Genomic DNA, 23,707 nt, shown 5'->3' on the forward strand with positions numbered 1-23,707 from the left:
GACGAATATACCGAAGAATCACTGGGGCCCAAACCTGCAGGAGTTGCATCCTCTGAGGTTAGAAATGAGCCAATCAAGGCCAGCAGCTGCCCGCAGAGTTTCCACAGTAGGGATGAAGGTGTGTCTGAGTAAAAGCCCGCGTGTGTACATTTCTGTCCTGGCTTTTTCAGATAAGCTCCAGGAAACATGAAGCGTCTCCACCCGGAGTGCAGCACCTGCCCTCATGTGATGGCTAATCCTCAAAAACTGACAGTTTGTGTTTACGTTTCCTCGCCGAGTGTGGTCACACGACAAAACCAGGAGTCACAGAAACCTGAGCACACACATCTGTAATGTGTTAACACTTTTACTCATTTCATACCACAGCTCGCTTTAGTGCCAAATCATTAACTTTAATGTTCTCTGTGCACCAAGTAACATACTGCAAAGGTAACCTATTGATCAGGAGCTGTTCGGATAATGCTCAGCTGTCCTTATTCATCCTGCGATGATGGGGGCAGTGGCACTCATTGGAGTTGGAAAGTCCTGCTGGCTGAATTTACTCTCATTCAGTGACATTAAAGAGTAATTGACTGTGTTTGTGCCTCTGTGAATCAATCAGCTTCTCTGTAGGTACTCTGCCTCTGTTGTGGTAGAACAAGGATGTAATGACAAAGAATGAATGAGCCACAGCCTCTGCTCACTCTTTGTTATGAACATTGTAAAAAAAAAAAGTAGGGGGTAAAATTGGGTCAGTGGAGAAAATGAGAAAGAATCCAAACAGACACCAAGTTGGGTGGGAAAAAAGACAAAGACAAGTACAAAGCGGTGCTCTTTCTTTAACTTTGTCCCATTTTCTCTTAAAATTAACATGCAAAAGAATCAATTCAAGTTCTATACCTCCCCCCCAACCTGCTTCTTTATATTAAAGTTCTCTGAGGTCAATCAAACAATAAATTAAAACAGTTTTTGACACTGGTTAGTACACTGATCATAACTATACACTACACACAGAGGGTGATTATTTCACAGCTTCTGCTAAATTAAAGGATTATTTCACTGTTGTTGGTGAATTGAATTTGATCGTCTTTAGCTTTGGTTTGTGATCAAATGTAATCTAGATAAGTGAAAGCACAACATCGCATTCATAAAGCTCTTTACAGTATTTTTGTATGTAGCAATAGGCCCACCTATTATTGATAGAACCCTTAAAAACTAATTTTATGGACTGATCAAAATTAACCAAAAAGCAAAAGTTCACCCCGGCAGGCCAGTTATTCATGAAAAGAGTTCAATAACTGGATGAGTTTTTATAGTTTTACTCTTATAGGCAGGAATTAATTTCTAAGTCCCTCTGTTTAACATAATGATAGTCCAAGTCCATTACTGTTAGTGGTTTAAATAAATGCAAATAAGATCTGGTGAAAAAACATTTTAAATATTAATGTTTCCTTTTATTGGAAAGTTCCTCGTTTCAAACTGTTTTCTGTCTCAATAACTGTTTGGTGCAAATGGCACTGTAATTTAAATGTCTAAAATGTATTGAATGAGCTTCTATTAAAATATATAGAATTGTTTTTATTTGGTGGTAAGCATAGATCGAAAGACTATGGCAAATTGCTAGTCAAGTTTTTGGTATCTGAAATATTTGAAAGTCGATTGAAAGTCGACATAAGTCCACTGTTGTCGGACTCGTTTTGAAAATTTCTGATCTCAGTTTCATCAAAATTCAGAAGCCAAAAGGACACAGAGATAGATGAAGGAGGAATGTATCGAACATATTTGTCTTGTAAGTTTCTTTGAGGACATTAAACATAAATCTAATAACATTTTATTGCACTTTTGCTTTTAAAAACGTCTTCATTTTAGTAAATAATGTGTTTAATAATAAAATTAATAATAAACTCATGCTCAGTGCACAAAAAATGCCTAAACATTTAAACTGGTCTATTTGTGACGTGTGATACTTTTGACACCCTTAAAGCTAAATCCATGTAAGTGCTTTTTCACTGGCTAGAAATTCCTCTTTTTTTTTTCTTTTTTTCCTGATTCTGCTATTTTATTTACCACAGTGCAGACCAGCATTACTATGTTGTTCTGGGGGAACTGTAACGAAATAAGCTGCTTTGTGTGGTGCTGCCGGTGCTTATCTCTCAAACAGCTGTGAAGTGGAAGTTTTTCCTTCGCTGTACTAAAAGATCCATTTTACTCGGGTTGATAACAACTGTGCCCGTTACAGAAATGCCCTAAATGTTTGATAAGCTTTAACATTTAGAGAAGTGATATTTTCACATTTCTTTCCAGCATGTGTAAACGCTTTTTTGACTAGATGTGAGGAAACTGTTTATGATTTTGTTTTTTTATCTAGGCTTAAACAAATGTAGCTCTTTTTTAAAACAATAAGACAAAATTGACTTTATGGAGGTCATGAATAGTGATTATCGTATTAAAATGAATCGTGGGAAGCTGTCTTGCTCACTTTAAATGACTCTTTCGTAAGGCATTGAAAGGTTGAAAGTCATCCACAGAATCTGACACAAAGTATTCTGGAACCTAAAATTGCCCCAAGCATCAAAACTCTCTTTGAACAAGTAGAACAACTTCTTCTCAGAATCTGTGGAAACCATTAAAAAGAAATGAACAAAGCAGAGTTGTCAACAACTTCTCACTGATTTTGAAAAGCATCATCTCATATATATATATATATATATATATATATATATACAATACAGACCAAATGTTTGGACACACCTTCTAATTCAATGGGTTTTCTTCATTTTCATGACTATTTATAAGGCAAGAAATCCCACTTATTAACCTGACAGGGCAGGTTGACCTATGAAGTGAAAACCATTTCAGGTGACTACCTCTTGAAGCTCATCAAGAAAATGCAGAGTGTGTGCAAAGCAGTAATCACAGCAAAAGGTTGCTACTTTGAAGAAACTAGAATATAAGGGGTATTTTCAGTTGTTTTACACTTTTTGTTTAGTGCATATTTCCACATGTGTTATTCATAGTTTTGATGCCTTCAGTGTGAATCTACAATGTCAATAGTCATGAAAATAAAGGAAACTCATTGAATTAAAAGGTGTGTCCAAACTTTTGGTCTGTACTGTATATATATATTAGGACTCAAATTAAATTCTATTTAATTTTTAATTGAGTTAACTGCAGGATCTGTAATTAGTTGATCGCTTATTAATCAAGCTGTTGACAAAAGAAGCTACATTTTTAAGTCAATCTTAAGCTTGTATGCACTAAGACCTTCCTCCTGCTTCTTGCCAGTTTTTTCACAGATTAGTGAAAAAAAAGCTGGTATATATAAATATATATACCCGTATATACGTATATATTTTAAATAAAATTTACATACTGTTACTCAAAGCAACAACATCTTATGAAAAATGGACAAAAATGAATAGTTAATTCTTTAAAGAAGGATTCCAAATGGTAACAACAAACTGGATCTTTTTCGCACCTCAAGATCAAGCACAGGCAGGCATAAAGACAACGACTACGCCTTTTTTTTTATCACTGCCTAGGCAGAGATAATGGAAGGGAAGACAGGATTGGAAAGCATAGGCAGTGCTGCCAGCCAAGCTCTGTCCAAAATGTTTAAAGTCCAAGCGTGTGAGTAGAGTTTCTCAGTGTGCAGTGGGTGGATTGATTCAGCCCACAGTGTAACACTGGCAGTCTGAGGCCTGCTGAAGTCTCAGTGGGTGAACGCTCTGTTAAAAGGTCACTGAAAGACCTGTAATAAATTACAGTTATTTCACCGAACGACAGTGCTTCTGGCCCCGAAACTCTCCTCTTGTACTCCCTGTCCCACTTCTCAAACTCTCTTCTGGGTGGCATCCATCTCTGCCATCTGCACTTCACCGAATGCATGTGTTCCAACACAGCCAACGCTGTCCTTGGCATGGCTCCGCTCCCTTGCCTCATTCCTCATACGGTTATTTATCCCTGCTTATTTCCGTTCAATTTCCTGACCATCTCTGAGCTGTGGGGGATTGGGCTGGTAATCCTTGAGCCAGAGGGTTTGCTGGCTTACTGCTCTGAATGGTCCATGAGCTGGAGTGCCCAAATTTTCACTGGAACCGAGCCTGAAAGCTCCCATGCAAGGCTAGAAACTAATTTGCTCTAAGTAGCATAATGGGAGTGAATGCAGATTACCTAAAGGTCTGTTTTATTTAATTAGCATGGATCGTTTGTGTGTGTGTTTTGACAACTTTATGCTTCTTGATTTTAAGTATTGTGTGTTTTCTTCCCTTCTTTCTGTGTGTTTTCTTTATATTTATATGTAAACAAAGCTTTGATAACAGTTCAAATTTTCTTTGTTTTGGTTAAAATCCTCTAAAGTTACATGTTGTGCATTGTTTGAGATCACAAAATATTACCCACTGCATATTTTTAACTATTTATATCTCTGTGTAAAACAGTCTATACAGCCCTATGTTTGTGCTGCTAAAAACATACTTTAATAAATATTGCGTCAACATCCCCATTGAAACTTTTTTAAGTCAATCTACATCTCACTATTATGCAATTTCATTTTTGTAAAGCTAAGAAGTCAACATAACCAAGGGTTTAAACATCAGAGTTAAACTCAAGAACCAAATCCAACTAAGACAGAAGTTGTTTTTCATAGTAAGCACCAGCCTGTCTGACATTCTTCTTTCCAAAATGGCTCAAAGTCAAAGACCTTCTAGATGTTTAAAGTTTATACAGATACCCCAAAAGACTAGATGTCACTGTAGTGAAAGAACAGTGGACCCTCCGTACTCACAGAGGTTAAGGTTAGCAGTTTCTGGTTCGCAGCTGAACACATTAACCAAACAGTTTGAATAACATATTTTTCCTTATCCATTTTGCTCAGTTCAATGAAATTTCTTCTTTTTTACTCCTGAACTGCCCCTTATTCTAAGCATATCAAATTCCTGCAAGTTCTTACCAGCAGATGTGATACATTTTTGTCCGACCATTTTTCTATCAGAGGTATTACATTGTTCTCACTCTACCGCTGCTGGTGAGCCTTTTCTTCTCAATATCTTACTGCATCTCTATTTGTATTGATTATGTTTACCCACAATGCACTGTGTTGAAGTGTTCTGCATTTCAATCACCCAAAGTGGGCCAGAGTTTGTTTTTTTTTTAGCTGCAGCAGGGTTTGACTGCACACTCACAACTCTCCAAATAAGTTTGAGTTTCCAAGCAAAGGAGCTTTTGTCTGATTCAGCAGAGCTATGGTGAATGCAAGTCAATTTACTAAATAAATGCAAATGGTCCAACATTCCAACCAATTAGAAACCAGTTGTAACAGCTATGTCAGCCTCTATCAATTACTTGATAAAAATAAACCAATTTTCCCCACATTCAATTTCTGAAAACAGCATCGTCTGTGAATTTTGCTATGACTTCAGTGAAAAAAACAAAACAAAACAGAAAAGCGTACAGGTTAAGGACACAAGCTTTACCTCCTACATGGAAATATTCAAAACATTTAATGCTAGATGTAATTATGGTCAATGTTTGTTACAGTCAGTTGTTGAATTTCACAAATGATCACACCAAGGAGTATTGTTTTAAGTGTCAACTTGATTTTCACAAAGTTTTTCCATTTTTGTTTAATCTTTTTTAAATAAACAAATGGCTTATATATGCTGGGGTGAGAGAATTTGTACAAGTTAGAAGAAAAGCACTTTGAAATGCCTTGCTGCTGAAATGTGCTATACAAATAAAATTTGATTGATTGAATGATTGAAAAGCTACGAAAGCCCAGATCATTTATATTTCATTGAATTAATAGCAGCTACTGTATATGTTGAGGATTTTCCTGCAAAATCTCAACAAACCAAGGAGGAGTGGTTGGAACTAAATTAAACTACACATGTTGGGGGGGGTCATGACTTTGAGGCAATGATTCAAATAAAGGAAAGGATTATTTCACACATATGGAAGACAAAGGCCTTTGAGCAATAGAGAGAAAAATCCATAGGCCCACAACATTGAGGCAAATATATCCTTAATAAATCTGCTATTAAGGACGCAGCCCTCCGTCTCCAACGCCGAACCATGGATTCGTTCACGCCGAGCTGATGTGAAGCGGCTCTATTTCCCTCCTGCCAGATCAATAGCCTTCAACTTAAAAGCAGCATCATATGAACTTCTTCGTGTGGTTTCCATGATAAGGGGGTATGAGTTTGAAAACATTTCTCTGTCGTGCCTGCTGCTAGCATGTGCTTGTTCTAAATGAAAATCAGTACTTTCTTCTTTGATTTCCAAGTTTGACGTCCAAAGATTCAGACTGGCGACCTGTCCAGGGTGTACCCCGCCTCTCGCCCGGAACGTAGCTGGAGATGGGCACCAGCAACCCTCCCGACCCCATTAGGGACAAGGGTGAACAGAAAATGGATGGATGGATGGATGGATGGACGTCCAAAGATTCACTTCCTGCTAAAGAGCCCCCAGGCAGTTGAAGAAAAGTTCACAGAAAAGCCGCAACGGGCTATAAGCCACATGGGGAAAAAAGTAGCGGCTCATAGTCCGAAAAATACGGTACTTTAAAATGTTTTTTCTAGATAAAGTAATAAAATATTAAAATAACTCTGACAAAAGAGCATTATTTTCCCTACTTCTAAAGCTTGAAGTACACCAGCCAAACCAATGGAAAGGCTGTGCACAGAGAAACTTTAAGAGCAGTTCTGAAAGAAAACAAAGTTGTCGGCCTGACATACAACGTGGCTTTGTTCTTGCTCCTCTCGAATGTAGTAGCTCATCTTGGTGTACTGGAGCGTTAAATTAGTGCAGTCACAGTTACGCAAAAATGCTGTTGGAGGGTTTAACTGTCAGCAGTTAATCTGGTGTGAATGTTAAGACAGCCTTGCAGAACATTTAGGTCACGTACCTCTGCATGTTTTTGGCTGAAAGCTACAAATCCATGCGTGAATCCATGATGTATTCTCTGGCAGCTAAAATCAATTATGGAAAAAAGCAACAAGTGCTATGATAGCCACTGATCTTTTCTTTCTTTTTTCAAACAGCAGAAGTAAAAAACCTCAAATTACTTTATTAATGTTGCAATTGATTTGTTTTGTATGCAGTTGAAACTTAAACTGCTCGTACATTCACTTGACAGCACTGATTTGCTCTTTAAAAACTCGTCACTTTAGTAAGTTTATGCATGATTCAGGAACCTGCAGATGTTTTTGCACATTTCTTTCTAGAGTTTATCTAAAATATTCAAACGGAAATTATGCTTGGGAAGCTGAAATACAAAGACACAATCCTACTTAGTACCTTATTGGCTGGAATTTGCAAAGCAGAAAGGAAAGCCATTCATTATCCTTGCCCTGAGTGGCTGTGTCACCAAGAGGGGAGATTAGAAATATCTTTAATAGTGCCAAGATGGTTTCCATTGCACACATTAAGGTATGTTAGGTGTTTGAACCATCTTTCAAGTATTTATGGAATTCAGCTATTTGTGAATGGTTGTGACCCCTAACCTCACTGAGTCTCCAATTAGGCCTGGTCCACTGGAATATTAGGTGTGAAAACAAACTTTGTTCTTTGGTCTGAAAATGACCTTAATGAGAACTGCAGTCAGGTTTGAACTTTTTTTCACTTACACTGTAATAATCAAAAAGGAAAATTTGGTTTAAAATTATTGGTTAATTATATAGGTTCAAGTGTTATGGTGTTAGCTCAGCAGAGGGCCATAAATGACCAGACAGGAACCGGTTACACAAATTTATCCTAAAATGATTGAAACATTAATTCTGCCAGCCAGGATATGGCTGCATTGAAAGGTTCTGTGTTAATAAAGAGCAGCTGGTGTTTTCGTCTGACCTTCATCTAATGAATGTCCTGCAGTGAGCAGAGAGTAAGTCCCCAATGACAAGTGTGCAACTCCTCTGATGGATGACATACAACTAGTGAAAAAAACATGCTCTCACAATGCACCAAGTCATGTTCAAACACTGAACTTTGATGTTCACTTTTCTGTCCGGCATGGTCAGGCTATTGAAACCAATTTTAAAAGCTGGCCATACATCCATCCATGTGACACTTGCCTCACTTTTGTGTATGCTGCATGAATTTGAAAATAATGGAAAAACAACCTAGGTAAACTCTATGCTATAACCAGTTGATATTTTCTTGTAACTTTAGATAGTGGTGATCTGATAGTGCTGATCTGATGGTGCTTTGTGCACATTTTCTATTGCTACTACAGAGATGCATTTTCTTTACTCTGCTGCTTTTAAAGAAATGGTGTTATATAAAATCATGTTATGTCATTCCCTCCTCAAAAAACATACCTGGAGTATTCCTGGATTTTAAAGGCTTAACAGAGAAATGTTGTGATGATGTGGAGAAGGTGGATTGAAGGAAAGAACAGGAGCTTCTTAGAGAGAGAGGGGCAGGATTTCAAGTTTTAAATTGCATCATGTTTAATATATATAGCATTTGAACAACTTAATATAACTTAATATAACAATCACATGTTAATATAACGTGATTGTGGCATAAAATGACACTGTGTTTTAAAATGAGACTATAGTTTTAACTCAGGAAGAGTTCAGAAATCAATATTTGGTGGAATAACCCTTAGGTTTTCAATGGGGTTCAGTGCAGTGGTCTCTTCATTTTTTCCAGAGCTGTAGAATAAAACGTCAATACTAGAATAAAGATAAATTGCTAAGATAGCATTAAGAACATAACTAACATGCAGGGTAAGGATCTTGTGACTGATGGGCGTCAGAAAGGGTCTTTGAAGAAGAAGATGGCTAGCGTTTGAGCAGTGAATGACTTCATAATCGATCTCCTGGTTATTCACACATTGGTTCATTTAATGAGTCAGATAACAGACACAGTATCCTTTGCTAGGAGCTGTTGACTTCATTAAGAGCAGTAATGGTGTGTAATGATGTGATACGGTTTTATCCTGTCAGAGCACAGCAGCAGGGTGTTGACTTCTGGCACCATTAACATAATGATGGCCACCAAGTATTGTCAGGACATATGCTGTCCACCTGCTCTGGGGCTTTGACCAGGTTCAAACTGAATAATGTGTTCAGAAGTTTTTCAAAAGAAATTACTGATACTTTGTAGGATTTGTTATCTTCAGTGTCATAGATGAGAAGCTTCTTCTTTTTCAGTTCTGACCTTTATGTTTTGTTTTATTTGCTTCATGTTTGGTTTGAATTCATCTCACTTCTTGTTGAGTTTTGCTTACTTGTTTTCAATCGTATTAGGTTCTTGTATTGTTTCACACATTTCTATTCATGTGATTTTCCAATACGTAACTTAAAACTGCTTTACTTTATTTTGGGGTTATCAGAGGAAAATGAGCTAAATATAAATGCAGATTATACTTTAGATATATTTTTGTATTAAAAAAGTTATTTTCTTTTGTCTCTACATTCTCTACATTGTGTTAGTCTATTAAACAGAATCTAACTACATACACAAAAGCGTGTTGATGTGAGATGTGGTCAAGGTACAGGAGGAAAAATCTAAAAGATAAATCTATGTAACTTTTGCAGAAAATCCTGCAGGTTAATCTGAAATCCAGAATTGTAAATATTAGAGATTAAATGTGGTATATGAAATAATTTATTTAAGCAATTTGTCCACTTATGTAAGGTTTGAGTTTGAATTATTAGGAACTTTTAAATTATTTACACAATGGTCAACATGCCTAACTCATATGAACTTGAGAAACTATTATGAAAATAATAATTTGTTCCAAAAGCTTTCTTGACCTTCAGTACAGTGTGACAGCATACACTGTCACACAGTCTGACCTCCAGTTGATCATATTTCTTTTTCAAGGAAATGTTTTTCTACAATATGTTAAACACTATTGTGTTTCATACTGGCACATGTCAACACAACTGACTGGTAGAGCAGTAATGTGTAGTCATGTATCATATTTGTCCTCCATTCTGTTCTGCAAGTACAGTTCAGTTGTGTGATTGAGAGGCTCTTCACGAAAGAAAAAAGCATAAGTCAGAACTTTCCTAAGCTTCACTGACAGCTTTGACAACCAAAAGTAAGCTTTCAAAAAGGATTAAGCAGTGCGCGAAATAAGTTTCAACCAAGATCTGTTTTGTCTGTAGACATTACATTTTGCCAAACGTTACTTACGCTGCTTTGCTGAAGACTATTAATCTCCTGTGAAATTAAAACAAAAGTTTGTCTTTGTGAATCCTCCGCTTTATGACTTGGGAAATGAGATTTAGCGCAGCAGCTCGAGAATTGCTCCCAATTTAACATTCAGGAGAAAGCCAAATAATGTCAGTGCCTGTGACTGGCAGATGGTTAAACAGTCTTGTTATCCGCAGACACAGGATATGTAATCACAGAAGGATGATCACCTCCATCTGAGTGGTGCTTCTTTCTGCAAAGTCTCTGTAAACGTAGATATCAGGTTGTAAATCACAGCCATATAACTGCTGTAGTTGCCGCCTGGCAGTGAACGCATGGATTGTTCAGACTGAAGCTGTGAATCAGTTCAAGCTTCATGATCCGGACTTAACTAAGCTGCCACCTCTTTCCTTGTTTTTCTATTGAAAGAGAACAAGCTCTAATTATTTTTGTGGTCAATAAAGCACAAGCTAAATGTAAAAAAAAAAAAATACATAAGCCATTCTGTGGCTAAACAGCAAGTTGATTCATAACCAGTTCATGTTTGTATTTATAGTATTCTAGGCAGGCCTGGGATGTAATTATGCAAAGTTGTTTCGACTAAAAATGCCGTACTTCTTGAAAATTACATGTAACCTTTTTAATTCCTACTAAATACTTAACCTGCTGAATGAGATCATTTTAAAATGCTAAACATGTTTGCCTGGCATTGATCCAGTAAGACCTCTGCCCTCTCTACTCGGCTTTAAATAACAGACAGTTGAGAAAGGAAGCAGTCAGATTGCTCTGTAATTTCTTTATTTTTGATTAAAATCCTTATAAAAATGTACAGTGTAAAAAAAAAAATTAACAGAAGGTATAAAATAGGACTATAATGTTATACATGTTGCACCCGATAAAAGTACAACTTTCACTGAAATAGCTTATAAAAACATGCACACATGAACACATTCTACCTCTAACACTCTACCTTCATAACTGTTTACAGAAAATATGTAAAAAAAAAAATTAAAAGTATAGAGATAAAATGAACACTCATAATGGCAGAGACAAATTAGCTCATAAAAATTAAAGAATACACTTAAAACACTTAGTCTTGTATCATGAAAGTATCAGAGAAAATTTGTTCTATCTATTGTTTACATTTACCATTAAATAAGCAATAACTGAGCAGGTTTTTGACAAAGGGATTTTATACACAGTTCAGGCAAATCAACATGTTGTAGCACCAGATGCTTGGGGATGCGTCTTGGCTACACATTTGCTGTTTTGGTTGTTTTACACTCAACTTTTGTACATTCAAAACCTTGCCATCTAAATATTTTGTTCCAACCATTTTTCAGGTCCTATAGTAGCCAAGGCGACGTTGTGTCTCTACCGCTGACTCAAAGTAATTTTCTAAATTCTACCCATGGAATACTGATTTTAATTTTTACTATATGGCTATCAACCAGGAACAGGCAGATTAGTTATTTAAACTTGATCAGTGATAAAATATTATGACTGTTAACTGATCCTAAACTACACAAAATCGTAATTTGTTGATGTGAATTGAGGGAATAAATTGATGATGGGGTGACCTGACTCAGGAGTGAAAGTCTGGGTACTGAAATATTAAAAATCTGACAGCAACATGAACAAAATCACGCAAGACCAAAAAAAAAACAGACATGAAATGAGAAAATCTAGGTTACAGTCGACTTACAAAATGCAATGTTTCAGATTATGGATGATACTTCAGCTGTATGAAAAAAGTCAGGATTTATATATTTCATTTACTTTAAAAAAAAAGGCCATATGAAATGTAAACTTAAATGATACTTGAGGGTTATTATGATTCCATATTTCTATGAGCTTGATATGTTTCTGTGAGAACGTCTGAATAATAATAATAATAAAAAAACAGCAGTATAACCTATAAGAACCTTTCCAATATCATAATTGTATTTTCTTTTTCTCTTTTATCTTTATAGATCTTGAAAGCACAAATAGTCAGTGAATATAAATTTGTGAGTATTTTTTGAAAGAGAAAAAAACCCTCTTTTTTTTATTGACATAAATTAGTCATCCTGTGGTTCAAAATTAAACAATCTCTTTGCGGATATGTCTAGCTCAAGAGTTGGCTTCACATGAAAGCTGTGCCAGGCATCAGAAAAAGCTCAGACTTTTCAAATTGCTCATATGAAAATAAAAAAAAAATGTTACATAACACTCCAGATGCAGCACATCATTATTTTACATATTTGGTGCCACAGAATTATGTTTCTAAAGCATTCCTACCAATGTGTCAAAATCCTCTCAGCACATTGCAGTGAAGCTGCTCTATTATTTGTCCAGCGCTCACAAAAAAATAACACTATGCGCATAAACATTGAAAACAACTATACTACCTCTGCAAAATTCACAGTCCTAAGAATCTACCTCAGTATAGCTACAAATACACACATAGGAAACATGTAAATAGGAACATTGAAAATTCAAGTATGTAGTCCTGAAATCAGGTTTGTAGCACAAGGTACAAACATGTTCTGAAATGTTTTCCTTCACATTATGCCATTTTTTATATAAAAAAAGAAAATCATTTCAAGTCCCTTTCAGTTATTTCACTGGGAAAGTAATGGTGTTTCCATACTAAAATTTCCAAGCACAGATAATTCCTTTGAACATGCACAAGTACGCTACTGTGATCAATGGAAGCTTTAAAGATTTCTCCACATTGTTAGAGTAAAAAAAATTTAAAAAACCCACACTACTTAAATAAAAACTGCAGCAAGTTGAAGCTCTTACTGCATCTAGTTCCTGTAGAAGCTAAAATAACATTTTTACAAATTGTACCAGCCTCTCGTTTTTCATGTAAGCCAAAGTCCAAACAACCAATAAACGACACAAACACAATTAAGCTTAATAATTAACTAATGATCTACAGTTCTATGCTGAAGTTAACTGGTTACTATTTCCACATGAGAGTCAGAAATTGCTCACCAATTTACAACAGAATTAAAAAGCTTTCGATATATATCTGAAACTCTATTCTTATTGCAGTTTTTTTAGTAGATCACATAATCATATATCTTGGGACTTTGGTGTAAAATTACCAGCTCAAAGTTTTACACTGAGTTTCTAATAATATGTGCCATCCAGATTGAGACTTTTCAAAAACATATTTTTACTATTTTTGATAGTTTTCATTCTAATCAGTTTTATATTTATTCTTTTGCTCTTTGGGTGATTTTTCTTTTTGCAATATTTACTGCATGCTAATTAGATACCTAAACAACACTTGTTTAGTTTTGAAATCATGTCCAAGTGTGTATGCTTGACAGATACTTCAGAATATGTAAGTCAATGCATTAATCAGAGTACTGTACTCGACTATTTTTAAAAAAATTACTGCCATGCATTTCATGTATCTGTAGCAAACTTTAATTTTTGCAGTTTTTAGATTACTTAGTGTACATTTTTGGGGGTATTGTTACCTAAACAGCCTCTTTTAGAATGATTAGCAGGCGACCTATATTTCCAGGGCTGAGCTGTAAATACATAAAAAACGATGTACATGAATGTCTCTGGTGCTCTGACTGCACTCCTTACTCAGACTTTTGTTGGAGCTAAGACAAAGTAGTACAAAAATGTTTTTAAAAGTGATGTTGTAGTCTACATGTAGGATGTGGAATAAATGTTAAGAAAAATATGTGCCCCAAGACTAAATTTTTAAAGTCTGCATTATCAAAATGAGCATTTCAAGACAGATGTCAATACAGTACAGTGTTGTGATATATATAACAATGCCGTATGCGTTTTTCAAGTTGTCAGGGTCTACAGCAGTATTCATTAGTGTGTCAAAGTCCATATTTACACGTTTTAATAATACCTGAGGGCAAAGTAGCTTCATGCTTAACCCCTGAGGTAAGATATCAAGAAGTAAGAGACATACCTACACAAACTTTACAATACAAAATGTGGGACCAATGCACAAAAATTTGGGGAGTTTTATACTGACATAAAATAAAAAGTATTCTTAATCTAAAGCTGTGAGAAATTTCCAGCTGAAGGAAGTTCGCATTATTGAGCAGCAGTGATGTAATTTCAGGCTTCCCGGATGACTGATCAAAATCCAAAAGATTAGTGTATACTGACAAACCCCTGTCCTAATAAAAGTGAATGTTTGGTGTTAACTTATTGCAGAAATGTGCTCATATTACAGTTTTCAGTATAAAATTCTAAGGTTCTCACTCTGTTATTAAAGTAGCAGCAGTTGTGCCATCACTGTAAAACACATGGTGGCCGGATACAATTTATACAATTTAATCTTCTTAAGAGCAAATGGTGGATGTCTGATAAAGGTCAAAGACCACCAAATTAGCACCTTTGTAGACAGAAAAAAGCAAGAGTGCTGTCCCATTAAGTGTTGTCTTCTAACTTAGGCATCAAGTACAAATGTCCTCTTGAGACTAAAGAGGATTTCTGATGAATGTTCCTTTCTAAAGTCAATATGTAGCAATGAAATATGTTCATTTCTGGATAACTTTATTGTCTTCCAGTTTCTGATTTTAGGCTACATGAATTACTAATACTATGCATTGATACCAAAGATTTTAAAGATGAAATGAAAGATTTCAAATTTTGATGTGTAACTACCTTAAGAATCACAACTCTCTCCGCTTTCTGTAAGTGGAGAAACATGAAAAATCAGCAGTGCTTCAAATACTTACTTTCCTCACATTAATACATTGTGAGGACACTATCTAAATAATTGTTTAAGCATGCTGCTTGACCATTAACAATGCTACTAGGTAACGTTCTGTATTCTTGGATGGGTTTTTCAAAAAAGACCAAAAAAGGAAGAATGAGGGTAAATTAATTAAAGACGTAGCTGTTACTCAGTTTAGTTCATTATTAGACACAGATGTTATTGCTTCTGTGCCATTTACTATAGCAGTTTCTTAGAGTTGTGAAACAAAGTGTCTTGTGACAAGTGCTGCAGTAGACGGGTGATTTTCTCTTGCAGACCACACATGATCTCCTTCCAGCGGTGGCCCGATTTCTGGAGGCCACATTGCTCATTTGTTCAAAAAAGTAAGCAGGCAGGTGCCCTAAACCTGGGGCATCACACTCTGCAACATTCTGGCTGACTTCCACAGGGCAGGAAGGAGCTGAGCCAAGCACCACATCAGAAGAGGAGGACGGTGGCACTGTGGTTAATGCACTAGGCTTAATGTTCATTGGAGGCATATGGGGCATTCCAAACGGAAAGATGGACAGCATAAGGTTTTGTGGGCCTGACCGGCGTGGAGTAGAGCCTATCTGAGCCAAGGACAAAATGAGTTTTTCCCTGAAGAGTTTCTGTGTACCTGTTGGTCGATTTTGCATTTTGCACATTTCTTTGTGGAGGATGAAGGCATTTACTGTTGCTATGTCAACAAAGTGGTAGAACAGAGTTTTGTACCATCTCTGTGTCTTGTGAAGGACATTGTAATAGCCAATAAGTGCATCGGATAAGTCAACACCCCCCATGTGCTTGTTGTAATCTTTGACACAGCCTGGAATGGGAACATGCTTTACTGTCCACTGTCCGTCTTTGTTTTTCACTTTTCTCTTTGCCATATCATTGCTGTAAGCTTTGTGCATAGTGGTGCACATTGTTACCTCTCTGGTGTCAAACCACTTAACAAACAACAGATCCCCTTTTCTGATCCACCTAATGGTTCCTCTGGGTGTTTTCTCCGGCATGTTGTTTGGTTTTTCTTTGGGATAACCTGCTATGTTGGAGCGAATAGTGCCACAGGCCCAGATTTTCCTTTTAAGAAGGTCAAGAAACAGACCTGGACTAGTGTAAAAGTTGTCAACATAAAGCTTGTAGCCTTTGCCAAGAAAAGGAATGTTCAGTAGTCTCATCACAGCATCATAGCTTATCCCCTTCCCTGTGGGTTCCCCATCTTTTCCGACATAAACAAAAAAATTCAAGGTGTAGCCACATATTGAGTCTGCCAACACATAGAGCTTAAATCCCCATTTTGTTGGCTTATTTCTGCTGTACTGCTTAAATCCAAACCTTGCTTTGCTCGCCACCATTCGTTCATCTATAGAGATGTGCTGGTGTGGGTGAAAGTGAGTGTGACAGGCTTCCAAGATCTGCTCATACAGTGGCTTTATCTTAAAGAGTCTGTCATAACCCAATGTTCCCTTCTTTTGGTCGTTAGCTGCTTCCTTAGCGGGATCATTCATATGCAGGCTGCGGGATATGGCTAGGAAACGTCTGCAAGGCATGACAGAAGCAGGAAATGGCAGACTGAATAGTGTAGATCCTCTCCAGAACTCTTTCAGAGTTTTCAGTGGTACAATGCCCATGTAGAGGACAAGGCAGATGTAAGAATACATATCTGCTGTTGTAACAGGCACCCAGCTTTCCCTCTGGCCTTGGCATTTCTTTTCCCCATATGTATTAGTATTTCTTACCAGTGTATCAATTACCGTAGTAGTGAAGAACAGCTGAAACAGCTCAAGTGGTGTGTAACTTGCTGTTCTGTTCAGCTGAGGACCTACATCCCTCTGTGGTCGGAACCGTGCCTGAGGAGGCTCGGCATCTTCCTCATCAATATTTCGCCAGCGGTCTCCATCATCTCCATCTTTGTCTGGCCCCAAGTCTCGTCTTTGGCGCTTCCTGCTCTGAGTGTTCCTGCCTGGACTGAAGAGTCTCTTGCGAGAATTGTGAGAAGAGGAGCAATTTTTGGGTGTAGTTGAATTTTTGACCTTCTTTCTACAAGTGCGTCTCCCCTCCCATGTCTTGGATGCAGGCGATGACAGTGGAGAGGCATATACAGAGCGACATTGCCTCCTTGAAGCTCTTCTCTTTGCAGGGCTACAATTCCACTCAGCAGCTGAACTCTCCTCATCAGTGAAGACTTTCCTGTGCAAGAAGGAAATGGATGAGGGTTAATGATATACAAGGTAACAACTGTTCTTTGAACAAAGCTGGAACATCATCAGACAATTTATAATCATGTGCCAACCCACCGATATAAAAAATAAGAGCAAACATATTATATTATTATCTCATGCAAATGTTTAAGTCTTCATTTTCATTCAGTGTCAGTATTAACAAGAGCCCTAGATGTATGCTGTAGGTTTGGGCCAGCTGCCAAGGTATATCAAGGTTTTGTAAAAATTGTAATTTTCAAAAGGTGTAACATTTTACTTTTTTGAACTGCTAATATATTCCATTATAGATTTCCTAATGTCAAAAGATATTTAAGCTGTGTTCATAAATATAGCTTATGTAAAAAGCTCATACTTTTCCAGACTTTGCTCTACAGTTTCCAAAACTCATCCCAAAAATATATATAGATAGAATAGGCAGATGGACAAGTAGGCAAGCAAAATTATTTATTTTTTGTAGACGACACTTTTTTTACTTTAAAAAATGCTATTTGTAGTTGGTTTATGAATCAATACGACAGCAACAATAAAATTTTAATATCAATGTTATAGTTAAAAATGTATTTCATCAGGAGTTGAAAGATTAATTCATTTTTTTTGTGTGTGTGACTTAATGCGATGATACCAAACCACAGTGTTTTTACTACAGCTTACAAGCCCATGCCTATTATGTTATTCATAATTTCAATTTCTCTGCAGTCTCTTGGACTCGATCCAGCAGTGCGGGTTATAAAAGTAAAACAAACACTCTCTGTAAAGTCCACATTGTATTAAACAATAACAGTGGCCACGTTGTCTGACTCAGACCTAAATGGATATGACATTTATCGTCCCTCATTTCTCTTGGAAAAACCTGATAGCCTACACTTGACAAACAAGTTTAATTATGTATATTGCAGAGCCATTCCTGTGAAGCTGTTCACTCGGTAATGAGCAGTTAAGATTAAGTTGGAGTAAGAGGCATGTCTCCTTGAGACCCAATGATATGAATAAGATACATTATGTCTCGTTTTGTAAAGCTCAAGGTTGCTTGTTTTTTATTTTGCTCCAACAGCTGTGTACTGTAGATTAGCTGACTGAATTTAAAAAAATCTTACAGGTAAAGTTTCAAAAACACAATAAAAATTAAGTTTAAATATGAGTCAGCAGGAGTATAAATATTTTGAGACAATAACACTGAATATGGTTAAGGAATCTGAGAACTGAATGTAATATTATGTCATAGTGTTTATACAACCGGACTGCATGGTTGAATCTTTAACCCAGTAGCTGTGCAGGAAGAAGCCCTAAGTTCAAATTCTGGCCTTTCTATGTCGAGCTTGGATGGATTTCCCTCTGGTTTTCTAAAATTTGAAGAAGATAGATATTAAATGAACTGGTTGCTCTAAATTGTAAGAGTATTATATGTATTGCAACCAGATTGAACCAGAACTATAGATGGTTAACAGTCAGGCTATTTGCCTGACTCTGTCCTCCTGCGACAGGTAAGGACATAAAGCAGTTCAGAAACTGAAAAAGGTCGGCTTTGTGTTTCACCACTGCATTTTGAGTTACTATAGAAACAAACAGTTATCTGAAGTACCTGAAGAGAAAACTCCCGCTGTATGAATCAAACTCCTCCGCAGCTGACCAACAGGTATCGTTTATTTTCTTAAATGAGTGATAATTTGTCATGTTACAGATGAACAATGAGGTATATTTTGGCTAATGTTATGCCTACCAACTAATCATAGTGGCTACCTGGCAGGGTATTGAGTAATGGTGTATAGTTTGTGTGAAAAATTAATACTGTAATATTTATTTATAGGTAAGCATCAGAACTAAATACTTAAATAGCAGTGTACTTTTACCATTTACAATAAGATAAGCCTGCAGACTCGATGTACAAACTGAAAGTGCTACGTTGATTGCAGCAGGGTCATCGCCTTTCAAATTATGTCCTTCCTTTCAGATCCTACTTCATAAAAATGGTGGCAAAAATGTATGAAGAAATCAAAGACAATTTGAAAAACACCCTAAAAGAGACAGAGGGCACAAATATTTGGAGGCATAACAGTTTCTTGGGGAGGACTAGAAAATGGCGTTCCACAGCCTGACAACAATGCCACTGGAAGAATGACACACAGCAGCAAATATTGCAGAGTGGTTTGACATTCTACTGGAGAAAGTCAAAACTGTCGTCCATGATAATAGTGCTGATACTGTAGCAGCAGTGAAGGTTTTGGCAGAAAAGCATAAATGGACATTTATGCGATCTGCGATGCATACCCTGCAACTTAGTGATGCCAAAAGCTCTGAAGAGAACCAGAGTTTTCAGTTCGGTGTGTGGCTCCTACAAAATGTCTTGTTGAACATTTTTTTAAAACGTGCACTAAGATGTAGAAGCAGCAGCAAATGGGCACAGCATCAATATGCAGAAGGCAACATGGACTTAGTTTTATTGTGATATTTTGTGGCACTGTTGTAATAACAATAACTTTAACATTACTATTTATTTCTTCATTTTTAGATATCTGTATGACTGTGACAGCAATCAAAGCACAAATTCTGCTATTGAAAAACATAACCATTTGTAACATCCCTCTTTAGGACAACAAAGTGATTTGTATTGCTAAACTGTACACAGTAAATTAATTTAATCATATTTTCTAATTTATTGCCATTTGAAGAAGCAACAGTGTTCCTGAGTGGACAAGACTACATTACTCTGTCTGCACCTACATAACTCATGCAGAAGTTCATACAGGCCCATGTTTTTCATGACTGCACCTGCCCAGTCATACCAAACTGATGTGACGACACAAATCACAACAAGTTGGGAAGGACTATTTATGTGTCGGCCTCAATCCCCAAATACTGTCCCACTTACTGCTGCTTTACATCCAAGATTTAAGAAACGTAATCTCCTGCCCCCTGATGAAGCCTTTACAATCCAAAGCATGGCACAAATGATGGCACATGATGTCAAAAAGAAAACGAGACTGAAAAAATTCAGGTGACAATGAAGTCCAAAGTGTAGCACAAGACAAGGCTGTAAAGCGGAAAGAAAGCATGAAGTTATTCATCATCAGCAATCTACTTGATGAAGAGAATGACTTTCATCTTGAGTAATCAAACTATAAGTATAAGTCAAAGTATCTTGATGTACTTTGAAGACATTTTTTTTTTTGGTCTTACATTTATTTATTTAAAATCTACCCTGTATTTATATGGCCAAACACTGGGTTATATGCTGAATTTGTTCATATTCAACCATTACTTCTTACTGTTTGGGAAATTTGCATGTGCAAATACTAAAGTACGTCACTTTTTGCAATCTCCCTAGATAATATCTAAATATGATAAGCTTAGACACAACCCTATAAACTATCCCTAAAGATAAAAATAAAGCTTAGATAATAATGATACCATACAATCAGATCTAATCAAAATTTTACTTTCTGTTTTTTTGTTTGTTTGTTTTTATTAAAGTCCACGTAAAACCATCTGGAACATTTTATTCACAGGCCAGGTTATAAACACAAAAGTTCCAACTTTCAAACGGTTGGACTGCTGTTTCACCCAATCTCACATTCTTATCTCCTCCATGATAACACATGCTGGCCTAACCGAATCGGTGCATCTTATCCTTATCTTATTATGTGGTCATGCAGCTAATGGGAAATGTATTCCTTTTTACATCTTATTTATGAATTTATTAAGATAGAAGATTAAAAAAAACAAGGCGAAACTAAGCTGTTGTTTGTAGTATTTATGTACTGCTGTTTTAAAGACGCGTTTCCCCCCCAGGTCAAAGTAACGCATTCAAATGCACATCAAAATCTGTTCTCTGTTCGATACCTCTAGTTAAAACAATCATCCTTCACTGTGTGCATCTGTGCATTACAGATGAGGGTAGATCTTGTTTATTAAGCGGAACCAATCCATCCACATCGATGCGGGGGCCTCATGCGCTTTTCCTGCAGGTTTATGTGCGCAAGTTAGTGCAGGACAAAAGGAGCTGCAAGTGCACAAAGAGCTTGCACTTCCACACAGCTCGATACAGAACCACGACGAAGTACTCAGTCTCGGAACTGCTCTGGACAACTTTGGCCCTTTTGCTGAACCGGTAGCCTGCGCTGTGCTTTAATCCCCCCCAAATGTTGGGGTGGGGAAAAAACAAAACAATGACAATCCCTCTGCGGTGCATTTCGGCTGCGCCCTGCAAACCAACTGGTCATCATTCTACAAATTTGTGTTTGCTTTTGCAATTGCACAATTCATAATGTGAAAGACCGCAACAAGTCCACGCACAGCTTTTTGCATATGTGAAAAACTCACTTTCCTGATCCGGGGCCCAGACCCCTGGGAACGTAGTCCTTGTCCAGACTGCTGTGGCTGCTGTCGCTCTCTGAGTCCCCATCTGTCTGGAGCTTCTCTAGTTCATCCTCAGACTCTGCAAGTCGCATTTCTAATATCTGCCCAGGTAAACCTGTTGTTACTTTAAGAAACTCCCTGAGACGTGTAACTTGTGCGTTCGGGTTTGCGGTCTATGAATAGTAAGTACACGCCCCGTTCTACGATGGAAAGTGATTCCTTTACCACCGGTCTGAGGCCAGATGGGCTTCCCTTCTTCTCATTACCATATATGGACATAGTCTCTTCCGTGTTGAGTTTTCGCCTCGTTTAACTTTGAAGAATAAAATAAAGCGATGATCGGTTTAGTAAGTCCAGTTTTCTGGTACTAATTACTGAAGAGGCAGGTTTTCCCCCCCCAAAAAAATTGTCTCTTGGGGAAAACGATGCATTAAGAAAAAGTGACAGTTTAATAACACAGGCCCTACAAAGATTATATATATAATATATACAATATATATCCATCCATCCATCCATTTTCCGTGCACCCTTGTCCCTAATGGGGTCGGGAGGGTTGCTGGTGCCTATCTCCAGCTACGTTCCAGGCGGGAGGCGGGGTACACCCTGGACAGGTCGCCAGTCTGTCGCAGGGCAACACAAAGACATACAGGACAAACAACCATTCACACACAAACACACACCTAGGGAGAATTTAGATAGACCAATTAACCTAACAGTCATGTTTTTGGACTGTGGGAGGAAGCCGGAGTACCCGGAGAGAACCCACGCATGCACAGGGAGAACATGCAAACTCCATGCAGAAAGACCCCGGCCGGGAATCGAACCCAGGACCTTCTTGCTGCAAGGCAACAGTGCTACCAACTGCGCCACTGTGCAGCCCTACAATATATATATATATATATATATATATATATATATATATATATATATATATATATATATATATAGTCTTAATTTATTATCAATACTATTTTTGATGAATAGTGTCCCATTTAGTGTACAATATTTAATAAAAAGTTACAATCTGCATACATTTTTTGAATTTCTAATAATTTTTTTTAAAACTATTTTCCAGAAGTCTGATATGTGTGCAAACTGTATGTTGGTAGGCAATGCATACATTGTGCTTGCTGTTTAAGCAGTGTATCAGCCACATAGGCTACATATCTTCAACTAATCTCATATTTTGTCATTTGCTTGTTTGCCCAAGTGGTTTCTCAGCAGACTAACCTCGCCATTCAAACAGCAGACAGTAGAGACCCCATTGAAGAAGCTGAATAATTGCTGATTTTTTAGCCCAAAACTTACCCACGTATGTAACAGTGTTGTTACATAGATTTTTTTTAAAAATTGTTGTGCAGTCATTTTGAGAGTTCAACAAAGTGTGCAAACAGTGTACTTGTAAAAGCTGCTCAGTATTTCTGTTTACAGATGGAGTCATGCTCAGGTTATGAATTATTCAGCCTGTCACAGCTGTGGGTTCAAAATTTGGAGAGTTTAAAGGTCCCATTTCACTCACATTTCTGTCTTATGAGGTTTAGTTTTTCATTGCACGTCCCAAGACACTGTAAGTGTTCTTCATTACTTATTTATTTCGGATAGGTGGAAATTCTGCCTTGCACACATTTTACAGGAAGGTGGAGCTCTGACTAGGTACAAGAACTAATCAGAACCTGTAGGTTGACAGGTTGCATAGAAGAGTTGCAATTTATGTAGAATTAAAACCAAATAATCTTTGATTCAACACAGTTCTTCTCTCACATGAACAGGTTCAGACTGATGTTCCAGCTTTGATGCATCTGTTTGGTACGTCTCTCAAGAGAAGTACAGAAAAAGCCAGAATTCAGAGCAGAACATACTTTGCTTTAAAGAAGTCCTCAAAACTGATGAAATGACAGAGACTCCTCTATGCATAGAGGTTTAGATTATGACATATTCATAACTAAAATGCTTAAAGTTTGGGTAGTAATTACAAGGTTTGACTTGCTTTTCTGGCTTAGGAAAGGACTTATAACTAATGGTGTTTTTTGGAAATATGAATCCACTCAAACATTCTTCAGCAGAAGATTTATAGTCAGCAGGTTCATTCTTTTAGTGAAGGCCTTTTCTGATTTCCTGTAGCACTACAACAGTTTTTCTGATGAATTGACAAAGGGACAGAACAACCGTCTCTTATACAGAAAATGGTTTAAACTGGAAGTGAGACCTCTGAAAGACAAATTTGATGTTTCCTGTGTGTGTTTCTATTGTTTTGACAGGATGTTTGTTTAGGGAGACTTGCCTGATAAAG

The 23,707-nt window shown here is 37.1% G+C and overlaps 2 protein-coding genes across 2 annotated transcripts in view; one reads left to right on the top strand and one right to left on the bottom strand.

Annotated features, from left to right (window-relative positions):
* LOC114143248 (protein kinase C-binding protein NELL1) overlaps positions 1-23,707 on the top strand; it is a 237,297-nt gene that overhangs the window by 116,377 nt on the left and 97,213 nt on the right. The window lies entirely within an intron of this gene.
* Positions 10,907-21,585, bottom strand: LOC114143249 (piggyBac transposable element-derived protein 4-like). The gene is made up of 2 exons (XM_028015110.1): positions 21,382-21,585; positions 10,907-17,032 (listed from the first exon to the last, which is right to left on the bottom strand). The coding sequence occupies exons 1-2, from the start codon at positions 21,507-21,509 to the stop codon at positions 15,022-15,024; spliced, it is 2,139 nt and encodes a 712-aa protein (XP_027870911.1). The 5' UTR covers positions 21,510-21,585; the 3' UTR covers positions 10,907-15,021.

This window comes from Xiphophorus couchianus, chromosome 4 (genome assembly GCF_001444195.1).
Source record: "Xiphophorus couchianus chromosome 4, X_couchianus-1.0, whole genome shotgun sequence".
NCBI lineage: Eukaryota > Metazoa > Chordata > Actinopteri > Cyprinodontiformes > Poeciliidae > Xiphophorus > Xiphophorus couchianus.